General features: G+C 31.8%; 1 protein-coding gene across 1 annotated transcript; it reads left to right on the forward strand.

Moving 5' to 3' along the window:
- The first annotated feature begins 692 nt into the window (after positions 1–692).
- On the forward strand, positions 693–15,712 carry LOC134722090 (casein kinase II subunit alpha). Its single transcript, XM_063585559.1, has 12 exons — positions 693–1,231; positions 4,541–4,652; positions 5,198–5,299; positions 5,892–5,942; positions 6,444–6,503; positions 6,773–6,856; positions 7,502–7,612; positions 8,314–8,415; positions 8,749–8,849; positions 9,726–9,874; positions 10,748–10,837; positions 12,577–15,712. The coding sequence occupies exons 1-12, from the start codon at positions 1,137–1,139 to the stop codon at positions 12,684–12,686; spliced, it is 1,167 nt and encodes a 388-aa protein (XP_063441629.1). The 5' UTR covers positions 693–1,136; the 3' UTR covers positions 12,687–15,712.
- Positions 15,713–18,380: the final 2,668 nt, after the last annotated feature.

Raw genomic sequence — 18,380 nt, forward strand, 5'->3', positions numbered from 1 at the left:
GTTCAGATTTATTGACAGCATTACAAAGACATAAAGATATAGGACATCTAGATCTCAAAATAATACCGGCTTCATACAGGATAGTGGTATACATTAATCAGTAGTACCAACTGAAGATATAAATAGTGGTGCATTTGTACACTGGAGTCATACCATGATAGAGAGGAGTGTCGAGGATTCAATTAGTGTTATTAGTCACTGCGTGTCACGTTTGTCTTTCGATTTTGTTCGTATTTACACTTGTTATAGTATTAGTTATGATTCTATTATCTTCAGGGATTATAGTTGGAAAAAGTTCGGTTATTTATTTTTTTAATTTTTTCTCTCTCTGTAAATATGCCTTAATCGGGCTTAATATGGCAATATCCCGGGATCTAAGGCAGCAATCATTTGATTTTTTTTTTAAGGGGGGGGGGGCTTTTTTTTACTTTCAATTTTAGTATTACATATAGTGGCAACTGAGAGTGAAACAAACATTTTTTTTCTCAGGGCCAAAAACCAATTATTTTTCAGTTCTCCAAAAACTCCATATTTCATTTTTATTGAAAAAATATTCACGAAAGTTAAATAATCTAGTATACTCCCACCTATTGTAACACTGGCTTTTCACTGATTTAAAATGCGTTAAAACTGAAATGACTGTATTGTAATCTTTTGTGAATTTTGCGGGAGACAACTCGTACTTTACACGAGGCGCTGAGCCTCGTTTCTGCTATTTCTTGGGTGATGGTAGCCATTTTGTAGAAAGAATGACTCGACCTGTCACTGATTTCGGACGATTTTCACACTACAGTTAAAACCAAATGAAAAAATAGATAGTGTAACTTAAAGATCATACATTTATCAACACATATAAGTCCACTCTTATGATTGTGACCGTCATATAATTGTAATATTTTACCCCGTAATAAGGTGTGGTATGGACTTGAGTGTGCACGGTGTGGATTATCGTAGGAAAAGCGCCAAAAAGTGATCCTGTAACGGAAATATTTTTGGTGCTTGTTATTTACCATCTTATTTATCAATGTTATAAGTAACTTGGATACAAAATTTATCACACTTTGAGTCATCTGTGTAGAATATTTTCGTCTAAAGGGTTTTCGAGTTCGGTTCGCAGACTGACCACAAAGAAAAAAATGCCGGCAACCAGTAAAGCCAGAGTGTATGCAGATGTGAATGCATTGAGACCAAGGGAGTATTGGGATTACGAGTCTCATGTCGTTGAATGGGGGTATGTGTATCTAACTTATATGAACGTATATAATGGTTGGCTTGAGTCATGGAAACATGAAAAGCATGAATAATGCTAGTCCAAATAATTATGACGTCTTGAAAGGCTATTATAATTTTTTTCCTTGACGCCTTACTTCGACGTCATAATGCTGAAGCCGCCATTTTCGGTTGGACTTTGAGAGCATATTTTGCTCTCAACTTTGAGACCCAATTTAGCCATCAAATTTTCAAAGAAGGCTAAAACAAAATGCATATATAAAAATTCTTACCTTTTATGTGTTTGTTTTACGAAAATATTTCCAATTAATCCCTACAGAAATAATAATATAAGTAACAATTCCATCCGAGGCGGGAACATGTCGACTGCATTTTTTAAAACGTTTGTCGGATTTCTTTTTAGGAGATTATAAAATAATTTTTACACCAAACTCGGTAAAACCCGAATTTCCGGAACCATTGTTTTACATTATCCGGAAATTCAGGTTGGTCAAAATGTACCGAGTTTGGTTCAAAAATATATTTTATACACCTTAAATGAAGCATCTTGAGGAGAAATCAGCTAAACGTTTTTATAAAGCAGTAAATTCCCTATCAAAGTCCAACTGAATATATGAGTTTGGCGTTATGACGTTGATGTAAGGCGTCAAAGAAAAAAATTATAATAGCCTTTCAAGACGTCATAATTATTTGGACTAGAATAATGCAGATATGATGCTTGTTTCCTGAAATGTTAGTGGCAACATACAAGCCTCGTTTCAAGGGAAACTTTATCAATTGTTCACTTAAATGCTTGTTTTTATTTTAGTGTACATCACAAGTGACTGTTGGTGTTACTTTAATATTCGAGAATTTGAAATATTGTTTGTATAGTGGTGTTTATATCTTGTAAATTTTATAAATTTCTGTTTGCGCTGCACCGATGTATAGCGATCGATGCAGTGATTTTGCCAGCACTCATCACTTTCGTAATATATGAAAGAGTCACAAGTCGAGATAACAACTGATCCGCTGGGTCACTTATCCGTTAATTATTAATAAACCTCATAATTGACCATCATGATTATTTCCCAAGGAAAACAGTCAGTTCGCATTTCAACAACCAGGAGTATAGTTTCTTCATTTGATTGTAATTGTTACCCCCCATACAGTTCACATTTGAATTTCAATATTTCTCAAACGATCACAATTTCACGTTTGTTTTTTTGTAGCTTCGTCTTATGAACGCATTTTCGTTATAATTGATATAAATTGCCATCAAAATCTTTCGACAATTTCTATTTAGAATATAGAACTTTAATCAAAACGTTCAGAGATGTCTTTACAAGTTGAACAGGTGCTTCCTGTATTGTATGCTACGCATGCATGAAAGTATTCCTATGACTATTTATAGCCCCTGATTTTAAATGTTAAATACAAAATCATTTAAAATCAATGAAACGAGAGAGACAATTAAATACCTCTTATTTAAGGAATTTAAACCGAAAAATGATCATTTTTTGATAAATCCGGACTCATTTTGAATTTATCTTCTACGTGTCACTTCCGGTATTCGTTTCATTTAGAAACAGAAATTTGTAATTAAACGTGATCTATTCTTGATTTGTTCACAAACTCCTTTCAGTCGTTATACTCGTTCCAAAAAGGATTATATACAATTCAAACGCAAAAGAAATGAATTCCAAATATTGATTTAGACATTTTATAAGGATAATGATTATGCAGTGATATAATCACTGCTAGGGCCCAAAAAAATATATGTCTGTTTAAGGTTAAATCATCAAAATAAATAGGGTAGGTAGGTCGGTATTTCCATTTTATTTTTTTCGCCATGATTTTGAGTCGTGCGGTCCGTCTTTCCATGGGCCGAGTTTACCCATATTTTTAATGATTGGATTATTTCCCTTTGTTATTGATTGGAAAAAAATGGCGGCAAATTGATTATTTCATCACACGAGTCAAGAATTTCCTTAGAACAGCTATCATTTTCACGATTATGAACATTGGGATATATCAGGCAGCACTATACAAAAAAGAAGATGTGGTATGATTGCCAATGAGACAACTATCCACAAAAGACCAAAATGACAGACATTAACATTTATAGGTCACTGACAGCCTTCAACAATGAGCAAAGCCCACACTGCATAGTCAGCTATAAAAGGCCGGGATAAGACAATGTAAAACAATTCAAACGAGAAAACTAACTGCCTAATTTATAAAAATGAATGAAAAACAAAAATGTAACACATAAACAAACGACAACCACTGAATTTACAGGCTCCTGACTTGGGACAGGCACATACATAAATAATGTGGCGGGGTTAAACATGTTAGCGGGTACTTTTAACACGAGTTCAGTTTATTTTTCACTTTACGACGGAAATAAAACGGCTTAGGATCGGCGCTCAAAATAGGATTGGTAGGGTAACCGTAAACAGACATATATTTTTTTTGGCCTAGTTAATTTCTGCTATGATTCCTTAATGTTTAAGAAAAATGAATCCAACTTTGTTGATCAGTAATGTCCTTTGGAACAAACTGAAGAGAAATTGTGAACTAAGTTTCAACATCCCATGACAGAATCTATCATAATAAAATCTTACAATACTGACTGCCAATCATGCCTAAGTCCTTTAAACTCTGACAAAGTCAAATATGAAGCTATTAATATATATCCTTGGTCACTTGCTGTTACACACAAAAAAAAAGGTTAATTTTCATAGCGCACCAAAGTGACTAAAGCCCTTAAAATCGTAGCTTAAAACCTGATCGATGTGATTATGCCAATGGAAATTTTGTCTACATTTCTGGTTTGAAATAGTGGCTATTAATTTGTTTAAGTTTTATTTGTCAGCCAATTGTCTCTTTTAGTCGAAGATGTTTATTCTCCCATTTTACGTGTTATTTGTCAGACATTTTCTGCATTAAGCCAGTGGTATAAGTTATAATAACAAAATAACAAAAAGAGCCTGTCATAAATAGAGTACATGTAAGTAGTTATAAATAGAATTATTTCAACAATTTTTAGTGCTTCATAAGGAAGTAGGTTAAGAGAAAAGACCAATTCCCAGTTGCAAAACCCCAACATCCCATCATGAAAGAAAAATCCATGACCATGGTATAAATGCAAATAAAAAAAAATCAGTTAGCAAATTGACTATCTAGTGTAGTACAAATTGTAATGTACATAGTAGTATGTTTGCTCGGCTGAAACATAACATCAGCTGAACATCTGTTATTTGTTTGTTGAGGTTATGACCATTAATTGAACTTATAATAAGTCCTTGTCATTCATTATGTATTTCAGTCAACAAGATGATTATCAGATTGTCAGAAAACTAGGCAGAGGAAAGTACAGTGAAGTCTTTGAAGCTGTCAACATCACAAATAATGAAAAATGTGTCATCAAAATTTTAAAGGTATGGTATTCATATACATAGTCATACATGTCAGCCAGGACTCTCAGTTATAAAATTGCACCCAAAATTTGTGCTCGAAACATCAAATCCAGTATTTTGATTGGTTGACTCCTGAGTCTGAGTGATTATTTTTTTTATGACTGCAAGGATTGTCAGTTACAAAGTTGATATTGGTACTGCTTGACTGTTAAACACACATAAAAGAAGTGTAACTAATAGCAAAGACCAATAAGCCAAAATAATGTCTCCAGGTATGATGATGACATGTCTTATTTGTTGTTGATAGTTAAAGGTTCATTAGCAAATACATTTAAGTTATGAGATACGTTTTGATTGCAAATGTGAAAGCTATTTATCAGAGACCATAGAAATAGAATATTAACAACTGTTAGGCTCTACATGTCTACCAATAATGTGCAAAACCCACACAATTTAGTTAGCTATAAACGGCCTTGCATGACAAAATACTGTTCTTTTATTCAGTGTTTTCTATATGACATGTGTGATACATTTTGGGATATAGTGTTTATTGGTTTTATTTTCAGCCAGTAAAAAAGAAGAAAATAAAGAGAGAGATAAAGATTTTGGAAAATCTTCGTGGTGGAACTAATATAATATCGCTTATGGCGATTGTTAAAGACCCAGTAGTAAGGAAACTGTTAGGGGGATAATCCAATTGCAAAATTTAACTTTTTGTTTACATTAATTCGCAGAGATTATTTGGCTATCTCTGTACATATATCTAATGGTTAGACCTGACAACTTGAAGGAAATTTTATCGGACTTGATGCAAAAAGATATTATTATACTGATGCAATGATTCAGGCTAAGTATAGTTTTCGATAGGCCAATATAAAAAAAGATGTGATATGATTGCAAATGAGACAAGTCTCCAGAAACTGAGTCTGAAATTAACAGCTATTGGTCACTGTAGAGCTTTCAACAATAAACCACACCCATACTGTATAGTAATCACAAATGTAAAACAATTCAAACAAGAAAACTAACAGCCTGTTCCACTAACAATTATCTGTTTTACACAAATAAATATCTTCCTGTGAATGTTTCCTTCAGTTCCTAAACTAATGTTTTTCAATAGTGCAGGGGGCATTGTATTATTAAAAAAAAACAAGTTATCAGATATTTTCATAAAATTTGGATGTTTTGATTTGTTTTTTATTGATTGCCATATCATTAATTGCGTGCCATATTATTAATTTCGTTTTCTTTTCTTTGCAGTCAAGAACACCAGCATTGGTATTCGAACATGTAAACAATACAGACTTTAAAGTAAGTCAGTAGAGACCATTACATATTCTTTGATTCTGATTTAAATAAGTGTAACAGATTTTTATTAGGAAAGTTTTACCAATATATATTAGTTTATACTAATAAAAAAGGACCTTATGGTATATTAGGAGTTGAAGCAAATACTGAAATCTTGCATGAATAATACCATCAACATCACACACAGTTTATCTCTAAACTACAACTAAAAAGATGTGACTACTTTAAGGATTTTTCCTGAAGTTTTACCAAAACCAGTCCAACTTTTCCTCCTTATTGACATAAAGTTAAGAATTCACTTGTTTGTGTGCATCTTATACATCCAAGGCTCTGAGCTCATTCATATATTCATTATCCTCAGCTTCAATATTTTTTTCAAGAATGTCTATATTTCAAAAACAAGTTTACACGAAGTCATCACATTTAATAGTCTGACAGTGAAACATGGCATGGTTGTAGACCTTATTAAACAGTATAATTTTACATGATCTATTTTCATTTCAGCAATTGTATCAGACATTTACAGATTATGACATCAGATTTTATTTATTTGAATTACTCAAGGTCAGTATAGAAATTCACAGCTGAAGTATAACAATAACATTATTATTGCATTTTATGATTTACTAAAACTTGAAAATTTACTGCTGACAGAAACAAATCTCATTTTGAAAAAAAATAGTCTTCAAGTAGCACTAGTAGTAAAAGTTCTTGCAAAGCAGCAGATATAGTAAAAGTGAATAATTTTCTTAAGATATTTCCATTAGAAGTTAAATATAAGAAAGTGAGTTAATAACATTTAACTTTCCAATGTGTTTGACCTGTCCTTTCAGGCATTAGATTATTGTCACAGTATGGGTATAATGCACAGAGATGTCAAACCACATAATGTTATGATAGATCATGAAACTAGAAAGGTGAGTCATAGTAAATAGTGGACTAAGCAGTTTCTATGTTATGGCAACACAGGTTGCATACATTACACTGATTGTACCTCAACTCTATGAGTGCAGGATGCATTGCAATATTTGACTGCTTGTCCAACAAAGAGTTTTTGCCACTTTTCTTAAAAACTTTATAAATGATTCACATTTGGTCGCAGCTTGACTATGATGATATATGTGTGAGTACCTTTTGTAAATGTCAGATACTTTCTATTTATAAGTGAGGGTATGCATAGCAGAACAACACATAGATTCAAAAAGATATGATATGAGTGCCAATAAGACAACTCTTCATCCAACTTAAGATTTGTTAAAGAATAATTATAGGTTTAAGTACAGTCTTTAACACAGAGCCTTTGCTCACACTAAACAGCAAGCTATAAAGGGCCCCCAAAATGGCTAGTGTACAACCATTCAAATGGGGAAACCCAAGTCTAATCTATATAAAAAATTTAATGAGAAATGAGAAACACTTACAAACCACATCAACAAATGACAACTACTGAACATAAGGGATGACATCAAAAGTTAAATGAAAGATAAAAAACTTTCTCACTAAAATATTTATAATTCTCAAATAGGAAGATATAATTTATAACGAATTAATTGTTTCTTCAGCTACGACTTATAGACTGGGGTTTAGCTGAATTTTATCATTGTGGAATGGAATACAATGTAAGAGTAGCCTCTAGATATTTTAAAGGTCCAGAATTATTACTTGACTATCAGGTAAGTGAAACACAAGAATATTTGTTATTATTTGGATTTGTCACAAATTACATGTATCAGAAAAAATGGTAAAAATTATCCTAATTTTATTTTGCTGATGTAAAAGGCTGTTACATTAAAACATACTTGGGATCTCGAGAAGGCACTTCAAAATCCTCTCAATGAATGGGGTTTATTTACAGTACAAGTGGAAGTAAAAAGTCTGAAAGTGTCTTCCCTGTGTACCATAATTGTTCTTATGGAACAGCCATATCCTGAAGTGTAATCTCATTTTCATTTTGTAAGACGTTTGTCAGTGTTGTTTTTATAAAAAAAAAAAAATAGCAGCCTGGCAGTTTTCTTCATTTCAAATGTACAATCCCCATGATTATAATTAATTTTAGATGTATGATTATTTATTAGAAATGTGGAGTCTAGGATAAAATTGAATGGAAATGGGGAATGTGTCAAAGAGACAACAACCCGACCATAGAAAAAAAACTAACAGCAGAAGGTCACCAACAGGTCTTCAATTTAGTGAGAAATTCCCGCACCCGGAGGCGTCATTTAGCTGGCCCCTAAACAAATATATACTAGTTAAGTGATAATGAATGCCATACTAAATTCCAAATTGTACACAAGAAACTAAAATTAAAATAATACAAGACTAACAAAGGCCAGAGGCTCAGATGTATGTTTAACATGATTATTATTTATTTTAGATGTATGATTATTCATTAGACATGTGGAGTCTAGGATGTATGTTTGCTAGTATGATTTTTAGAAAAGAACCATTTTTTCATGGTCATGATAACTATGATCAGGTTTGTTTTATAATATATATTTTTATAAGTAAATAAAATATGAGACATCAATCTGGCAGACAACAGAAATGTTGAGAATTAGGAGATCAAAGAAAAAAAGTTGTGAATAACATATTAATGTGCAGGAAGGTCAATTAACCTATATATATGGTCCCTTGTAGGATTTATTGATCAACCATTGTTACTAAACTCTTCAAAAATCTTGTATTTACTTTATATGACATGAAATTGCTATTATCATCCAGCAACAATTTGGCACAATTAAACACTCGGTCCTACAGAACGTTTGAAATGAGGTTAAGAAAACACATGTGAAACTTTTTTTTTTTGTAGCTTGTACGAATAGCTAAAGTATTAGGAACAGATGAATTGTATGCATACATAGAAAAGTATCAAATAGATCTAGATCCTAGATTTAATGATATATTAGGAAGGTATGTACAAATTTTAATTTGATTTCTTGTTAGGGCTGTTCCAGAAAATACTATTTTCCCCCCAGGGAAGGCAATTTTTTTAAATATTATGTGGGTGGTTGTATTTGAAGTACCAAAATGCAAAGGAAATGCTGTTCTAATTATATTTTATTTCTGTGGGTGGTGGGGGTTAGAAAAAAGTGCCGTCCCTGGGGGGGGACATAGTATTTTCTGGAACAGCCCTTAAATCATTATTGAAGATTTGTTGTTTGTACTTTTTTTCACTTAATTCCTTTTAGACTGACTAATTATACTCCATGCAATTTAGTCAGGTACAATGTTTTTGAGCTGTCTGTACATCTGTCCTGTTCTTGTCATCACAACTCCTCTGAAACAACAACAGGATTTCATGAAACTTTGTAGATAATAAGGATATACTATGTAGATGTGCATATAGGCAGGAAATTATGATTCATTTTGTTTTGCCAGGAGTTATGCCCCATTGAACTTAAGAGTTCTTGCCTGAGTAAACTACTGCAACAGCTTTTCATAGCAACTCCTCTGAAGCCTCACAACAGAATTTCATGAAATCTTTTAGTTAATGAGGACATAATATGTTAATGTGCCTATCCACAAGAAATTTAATCAGTTGACTTTTGTAGAGTTATGAGTCTTTGAACATATGAATCCGGTGAGATTTTGTTTGTCCGGTGTCAATGTTTGGTACTCACAAAGGTTCTTTGATTAATATCAAAGTCAAGGAAAACCTAAATTATTTTTATTCAAACATGGAAGCAATTTCTGTTCATTAGTATGAACAATCATGACAATTTGAGCATTACTCTTTTGTACATATAACTTAGCGTTATAACACTAATTGAATATTTTTATATGCAGGCATTCACGAAAACGATGGGAAAGATTTGTACATTCAGAAAATCAACATTTAGTAAGTCCTGAAGCATTGGACTTTTTAGATAAATTATTGCGATATGATCATCTCGACAGATTAACGGCTAGGGCAGCAATGGAACACCCATATTTTTGTAAGTTATAGTAAATTATGAATTGGTATATCATTTTATAGATCAGAATATACACAGGTACAACTTTCTTACAAGATCTTATTTGCATCTTGAAATGTAGGAACAACTTAGTCTTTATACTAAAAAAAACAGTGAAGTTTAAATACTGCTAATGTTGTTAAATGTTAATTTTGTGATATGTAAACTTGTGTTTAGGTCAAAGAAAAGGAAACGTGTGATTTAACTAGACAGAAAAGATATTTTTTTGGAATGAGTAACTTTTTCTAAGAGTCCCTGCTTGTTATTGAAGTATTCACACAAGCAAAATTGTCTACCATTACTTAAAATCACTGTAAGGTCCTGTTAAATTTGACATCACAATTAAAAAGAAAATTGTTTCATGATTAAAATTGATTGTTGTTTGATGTCAGAAGGTTATTTTGGATCATATCAAAGGTCTTTAGGAGTCAAAATTAAGCTTGTGTTAATAGATTTATTGACCAGATGCAATATGGAATACACCTTTAAATAATGAGATTTAGAATTTTGTGACATGTTCTGAGGTTATGAATATTGACCGGTTGTTACCATGCAACAATCTATTTTATGAAGGACATTTATACTTATGATTACTTAATTTAAAGGAATGTCTAATATCCCGTTATACCAGACAAACAATGTTTAGAACAACAAATCAAGGAGACATTTCAATACAAGATAATCATTAAAGAAAGATAGACTATTTCAAAGACCCACAAAAACTATTTGAATATTTTAAAATGTAGAATGCGTTTACACCATGAGCTTTTTGCTCTAGAGTTTCTTTCTTTCCTTGAAATAAATCATTTATTGTTGATAAGCCTTTATGTAATGTGTATAATTTTGTTTAAACAGATCCAATAGTAAAAGAGCAAGGAAGAATATCGTCATCAATGTCAGGGCACAATTCACCGACACCTGTACCTAATCAAGGAACTATCGGAGGTATACCCCGATAACATATAGTTATAGTGTATATATAAACTGTGATACTGGACTTGTAATCATATACAGCCTTAATTACTGCAATGTCTCCCAGAAGGACATAATGTTCTCTTCCAACTTCAGGTTTTTCATTATTTGACACTGAAAAAAAGACTTGCTAATTTTATAATTTTATAATGTGTCTAGAAAAATGAATGAAGTGAATTGAATTGAAGTAAGATGAAAGTTTATTTGTTATTTCTTTACCCCTTTTGAAATGGTCACTTTATATAAAATTCAATTTTTGGGGTACGATTTTGTCCACCTCCAAATGTTAACTTGGTATGATTCTAGAATGTGAGGGTAAGCTGGTGCAATATGCTTTCATTAATCACTCAGCTGTTTGCCTTGTTTGATTAATTAGTATAGAATTGTGTGTTGCATCCTTGTTACTTTTGTTCGCTATTTAGAAAAGGTGACACTATCTTATTTGCTCAGCATGAGTTTTGTCATTTTATAAGCTTTATTTTTTTTCTAAATGTGTAATCAAAGACTTGTATTCTTCAAATTTCAGCTTATAGGAAACTTCTGGTTTGCAAAAGTAAAGTGTTTATAATATTTACTGAGACATAAACATTAGAAGGTTTAGTCGTTTTAAGAGGTTGAAGTTTATTTTATATTACTGTGGTTTCATTATAATTCGTTGGATACCAATTTTCGTGGATTTCATGGGAACAGACGAACCACGAAATAAAATATTCAACGAATACCAAATTTTCTATAGGCTTGTGTGCAGATTTCTCCAAAACCACAAAATTAAATATCCAAGAACATATAAGTTTTCCTCAATCCACTAAAAATGGTATCCACAAAAATAAATGAATCCACAGTAAATGGAAATTGCCTCAGAAAAAAAATTGAAGATATCCAGATTTTTGCAAAAAGCATTTTCAAGGGCAATCATTGTGGAATTGAGAAAGTAATATTTTTAATGAATTTAAAAGCTTTTAAATTTGTGCAAAAGGTAGAAAATCAATTCAAACAATATTGTGCAAGAATTGAAAGAGCCATTCAAAACATCTTTCTAGAAATGAGCTTTTTTGGAGTAATTTTTGTAACCCAAATGCAGGTTGCCTAATTAATATTTGAAGATCGATAGTTATATTCATTAACAATGTGAGAAAACAGAAAATTCGAGATTTCTGGTCAGTAATTTGATTCATATGTCAAACACAATTGTGTTGAATATTTTCTCAAGTATAAAAACCCTCTTCACTATTTAGGGCTTTTTATTGGATCAAATGTATTGTTCTAAGAATTGACTGCTGAGAAATGCATGGAAGATTTTTGTTTGTGTATGGATATCCCATTTCCAGACTAATTTTCCTGTATACCACAAATGTTTTTTGAATCATCCATAAATTCTACATCAGTACTAAGAATCTTACTAATAACCAAATTGTAGTCAATTTTTCAAAAACAATACACTATTTTCTGCTTTAGTGTTTCGAAAATGTAAATAAACTTACATGTTTGAATAAGAAAGATTTAAAAAAATTATTCACATATTTCAGTGCTTAAATGTGTTTTAGAAATGTCACCGTACTAACAATCCAGACTTTGAAGGTTTGAGGACTAATTGACAAGAGTTGATCTGACTTTTATGCTTATTTGCTTGTTAGTGAATGATTTGTGCATGCTAGTATAATATATACAGAACAATAACCATATCCTTCTTTTCTGCTCTTTTCTGCCTACAGGTGCTACCATGAACAGTACTGCAGCTGTGAACAGTTCACCTGTCATCACCCCCAGTATGTCGCCCCTTCCTAACAGTACAGCTGCCACCGCGGCCACCGCCCAATCTTAGTGCTATATATGTCTGCTTGGGCTTGATACGTGTCTATTGTGATAACTAAAACTTTGCCATCAGCTACAGGGAACGCCTGGTGATGATGACGAATATTTATTAGTGAGCTGGTGTTGTGTCGACTTAATGCAAATTGTGATGACCTGAACAAATCAACAGGGCAATAGCAATACAAAGATAAACATGTCATTTGTTCACCTGTTATCATTCATATTATAGGGTAACGATACTCGCCCAGCGGCAAAACTGTTTCTTCTCAAATATATTAGTCATGTTTCTGACAGCTAAATAAGACATTTTAATTGTTTTATTGAATAAAGAACTATTTTTTTGCCAAAAAAGATTGAAAGAAAAGATGTCAACTTTCTTACTTTTTATCATTAATCATAAGTAGTGGTTTGAAAAATGGGGTTAAATCATTTAAGATATAGATTATTTTGTTTTTTTACTTTTTCACATAATACATGATATTAAATGAATGGAAAGATAATATTGTCTCTTGAACAGCATTGTTTATGTCAATTAGTTTGTTCATTTATGATGTATGTTTTGTTTGATGATTTTATAATTTATGTCTTGACAAGTGCTAAAATTGAACCTGATATTTTCTGTTTTTATTTGAAGTAAAAGAAACTTATTAAGATTAAATATATTCCCAAGCATAATTGAAAAGAGGTGTAGCAAAATACTGATATGGGCTGTATAATGTTTAATAAATAAATAGTAGGTAGGGAAAATGTAATAAATACTGTTGCCATAGAAACAAATATTGGTGCAAAGCTTTATACACAACTGTCTAACAGGTGCTATCTTGTGAGCATCTGGGAAAGGTTTGATTTACAGAGCTGTTGAGAAAAGTGAGAGGCAATGTGTCCAGTAAGATGTATGCATTGGCAGCTTCTTCTAGGTTCTTACTAGACTTGATATTTCACTGTTAAAAACAGTACACCTGTTGTTAGACATAAGGCTGGGCCATCAATTGCTTGACCTTTGAAAATTCTACACATGTTTAACATCTGATTATATTTAGTCTAAAAGATATTTATTTTCATACCAATGTCTTTTTAAAACTGTTTTCTGGGAATGTTTGGTAAACATGTTAGATAAAAAATTTGATACATCATTTAATAATGAATTTGAATAACACCCTTTAAACTGAATGCAGATATCAAATATAAATTTTATATGGCGGTCAATATTGAATCCATATCAATTATAAAAAGAGATTGTTGAGATTTGATAAGGTTTTAGATATTGCCAAAGCCGTGTTATGTACACTTTAGTATGTACTTAAACAAGTTTAATGCTGCTGTGTTCATGTAATACAGAGTTTTGGTTTTGATCGACTACAACCATTACCGTTTTTGATATCATCTGACATGGACGGCTGATACATAATGATAGCCATTGTATAACTTCACCAGAATGTACAACTAGGTATATTATAAAGCTTGGAAGACAGGAATGTTTTAGGTACAATGAATTTATGAATGTAAAGGTATTATTACTAATTATGATTTTAATTGCTGTTATATAATATTGTAAAGCAGGTCTCATTGGAATTATAATGTCTTTCAGTTTACAATGTATAGTTTATCATCACTGTATCGTCTGACTCTCACAGATCTGTTTTCATATAAATATTCTCATCATGTTGTTTATGGCTGGTTAATATCTGCATCAGAAAAGAACATTCACATTAGCATTCGACTGTACAAATTGAGTCTAATATATGCTGACTAAAAGTCACTTTTATGATAACGGGTCTCAGGAGAAATGCATAAATGTCTTCATACAATGAGGTTATTGAAAAATAAATGATTTAAATAATAAAAAAACAAATCATATTATAAATATAGCAAGAGAGACCAGCCTCCAGGGAAAAATCATATGAAGGTGCATTTATTGATGAAGATTATCATTAACATTGCTGTTATGATGTATTTGTGACAGTTGAGTGAGACTCCAAAGATCCTTACAAAGAAAGTTTGATTAGCTCTAAGCTGGCATCACATAAATGTTCAACATTGTTCTTAAAGTGTTTAATTAAAGATAATAACAAACATCAGTCATACTGTGTATGCTAAGATACACTTATGGTGCTGTCATTGTCCGAAGCACAACCTTTTGGTATAGATCTGAAATCTTTTTTGGCAATTATTTAAAATCAACACATCAGTGTATGTGTCAGTCAAAGGACCTTGAATGGATAATCTCAATGACTCAAATTCTCCTTCACAAATATTGTGCTTGGAGAAAACAGCTTTAACAATATATTCTATATAAAATTATGTATTTACATCATGGTGAACAATTATATTGTCAGTATTAGAATATCCTGTGAAAAAGTACTTCAAATAAGGTTATTGTCTCTTTTAATTCAGTGGTGACAAGTTGTTAATTTTTTGAATGATTGCTCTGTTTTTTCATAATTTACTGTTTTGTTAATTATTTCCATCTTACCTAATTTAATTTTTTCACATGTTGCCCCAGAAATGAGAGTTGTCCTTTTATTTTTTATTGTCATGTGGAAAAAGGGATTCAGTTTATTTCTTGTTGTAGACAAATTTTTCTTTTGATATTTCACTTGTGTTATTAGTTTCTTTTGTCTTGTTTACATGAAATTTCATTTGTATAAAACATTAAACCATGTGTATTTACAATTAATTTGAAATTGCTTTTGATCAAATATGTCTAGAAAAAAGACAGTTCAGTTAAGTAAGTTTAAATGTGATATGTTTTTTGTATTGTTCATTTGTGAAATGAATATGAAATGAATTTGTCTACAACAACAGAATGTTTATTTCAATCTGAAGTTGTCTCCCATGTAGATATTGCAAGGGAGATAATTATGAATATTTTCTCCCTTTCTTTATAAAAGTTTAAATTTGAGATGACTGGTTGAAGATTTATAATTTGATTCTGGTGCGTGTCATATCATAGAATACTTTTATATGTAAAGGTAGATGAACTAGCTGTGGTTCATGTCTACCTATTGCCAAGTCAAATATGAAACATTTAATAAAGTTCACTCTTGTTTTTTATGGCCAAACTTTGAAGTTGATGAATAGTCCTAAAAATAATATGACTGTAATAAAAGGTACACAATAATGTTGAGAAATCAAATTAGAAAAACCATGAAAAAAGGTATGAATTTCTTGTAGTACTATTAAGCTGTGGAAACATTACACATGGTCATTATGAGTTGATGCAAACTTTTATTAGATGTGCCAACTAAGGATATTGCCAATTTGGCCCAGATTTAGTGATCATTGAGCATGGAAAGTATAATTAGATGTGAAGTACTTGTCTAGGTATAGTGGGGTTTGTGAATACTAATGCATGTATTTAAATGCTTTCTTCTCACAAATTGAACGGTAGAGCACACGATGTCTGAGTGGTAAAATTATCCTTCAACTTAAATGAGACATTTAAGTCCGACTAGTCTAAAACAATTTACAATGAGACATCAGCTGGTAAAATCTGCTAAGTGGATTGAAAAATGGGATCATTGGTTGTAGGAATTTGCGATACAACAGTTGCCTATTAGCAGCCTATCGACAGACTTTAGATAGATATAGGAAGATGTGGTGTGAGTGCCAATGAGACAACTCTCCATCCAAATAACAATTTAAAAAGTAAACCATTATAGACCATTGATATGAGTCTTCAACAAGCAATGTCCATGACATTTCGAAACATGGGCTATAGAAGCAAAGGTAGATTCGATTTTTAGCAAAAACAAATTTTGCTGTTGTATAATGGTATCACGTCTGCATCGTCTGAAGACACTCAGTTTCCAAACAATAACTTAAACTCTGAAATTTAAACACAAGGTTTAAAACCACAGATGGAAGGCTTGGATTAAAGGGGTTAAGGACCTAAAAAGGTGTCCAAATATTTTTCTAGTTTCCAGACAATAACTTGTGTGCAAGTGTATGAATCTTTCTGAAATTGTACCACAAAGGTTCCATACTAAATAAAGAAGGTAAGGATTTATTTTGGGGGCTTTGGTCCTAACTGTTGAGGAATTTAGGGCAAAAAAAACCAAACTTTTCTTATACCTTGAATTAATTGCATATCATGACCAATTTCAATGGGGTTTTATTCTTAGAGGTTCTTTAATATGCTAAACCTAATCATGTTTTTAGATATTGGATCTTGATTGGTTTGTTTAAAAAAAAAAAGTTCTTGGACCACATTCATTATGACAGAAACCTATGCTGTGACAAATATTTAATCACAATCCAAATCCAAAGCTGTATCAAGCTTGAATGTTATGTCAATACTTGATCCAAGTGTTCAGGGTTCGACCTATGCGGTCGTATCAAGCTGCACCATGTGGAGCATTTTATGTCTGCAATAGTGCGGCAAAAACAGAACTGAGGTCACATTGCAGATATACTAAACAACAGCAGTCAATTTCGAGAAAAAAGATAATTATAGTACATATATTCTTGAAGTATTAAAGATTTTAATTGAATAACGAGACAAGTTTTTCCATGTAACAATTAAAAAGTTCATTGCAGCTAATGATTAACAAAAATATACAAAAAATAATGCGTTGCATGCACGCCAATAAAGACGAAAATGATGTAGTAGCTAGCAACTTTGGGTCAATGTACAGCCTGCAACAATAAAAGAAAAACAACACTGCATGGCAAGAAATAAAAAAATGAAATGACAATCGTAAGGGAGCTAGGATGTTTTTGGAAACGAAAAGGTAGGACAGCAGGTTTGAGTGAGAAAAAAATACGCTGGATGACAAGTTATGTAAAAACAAGTCGAGACAAAGATTTCACAACTTAAAAAGGCTGAATAAAAAAATCATAACACCCAAAAAAAATCAATTGTGGAATGGAAGGTGGTGAGTGGTGTTGCAAGGTATTTTTTTTTCTTTCTTTTATCATTTTTGAGGTAAAATAAATAAAAACAAGAATGTGTCCCAAGTACACGGATGCCCCGCTGGCACTATAATTTCCATGTTCCATGGACCGTAAAATTGGGGTCAAAAGTCTAATTTGGCTTTAAAATTAGAAATATGTCATAAGCATCAAGTGTACTAAGTTTCAAGTTGATTGGACTTCAGCTTCATCAAAAACTACCTTGACCAAAAACTTATACCTGCGGACGAACGAACAAACGGAGCCACAGACCAGAAAACATAATGCCCCTCTACTATCGTAGGTGGGGCATAAAAATTAGGATTTTTAAACGTTCGATCACCTTTCGATGTGCCTAATTGACACCAACCTGACACAATGAACAACTTCGTGAACCCTAATTTGTTCTCAATCATAATGTCATAATTTGACACGACTCAATCTTTACAATGAAAATAAATGTTACAGCGTAGTCTCGCGTGAGTCTTGCATTTAAAGCAAAAAAATATGCGATAATCTATGCCAGGATAGGAGAGATTTTGGAAAAGTTTTTATTTATTTTTAAATAAATGAAAAATATTTTTTTCATATTAGTTGTTGTGAAGTGCATTTACAATCCTTTTAGAATTTTTTGTCTATATTTTGCATTGTACTAAACAAAAACCTACATCCTTTTGATTCTGTTCAAATTCGTGCAATTGAAAATCCCCGTGTATACTTGATATACATTTGGAAAAACATCCATCTTTGTGTAATAGAATAAAAGTTTTAGAGTAACACAATCACCCGAGTAAAAAAATGAAAATGAGAA

The sequence above is a fragment of the Mytilus trossulus genome, chromosome 6 (genome assembly GCF_036588685.1).
Source record: "Mytilus trossulus isolate FHL-02 chromosome 6, PNRI_Mtr1.1.1.hap1, whole genome shotgun sequence".
NCBI lineage: Eukaryota > Metazoa > Mollusca > Bivalvia > Mytilida > Mytilidae > Mytilus > Mytilus trossulus.

Excerpts from the sequence above, each read along its gene's own strand:
- LOC134722090 (XM_063585559.1), top strand. The coding sequence starts at position 1,137 with ATGCCGGCAACCAGTAAAGCCAGAGTGTATGCAGATGTGAATGCATTG. Across the intron at positions 5,300-5,891 it reads CGATTGTTAAAGACCCAGTA|TCAAGAACACCAGCATTGGT; the intron begins GTAAGGAAACTG and ends TTTTCTTTGCAG. Across the intron at positions 9,875-10,747 it reads AATGGAACACCCATATTTTT|ATCCAATAGTAAAAGAGCAA; the intron begins GTAAGTTATAGT and ends TTGTTTAAACAG.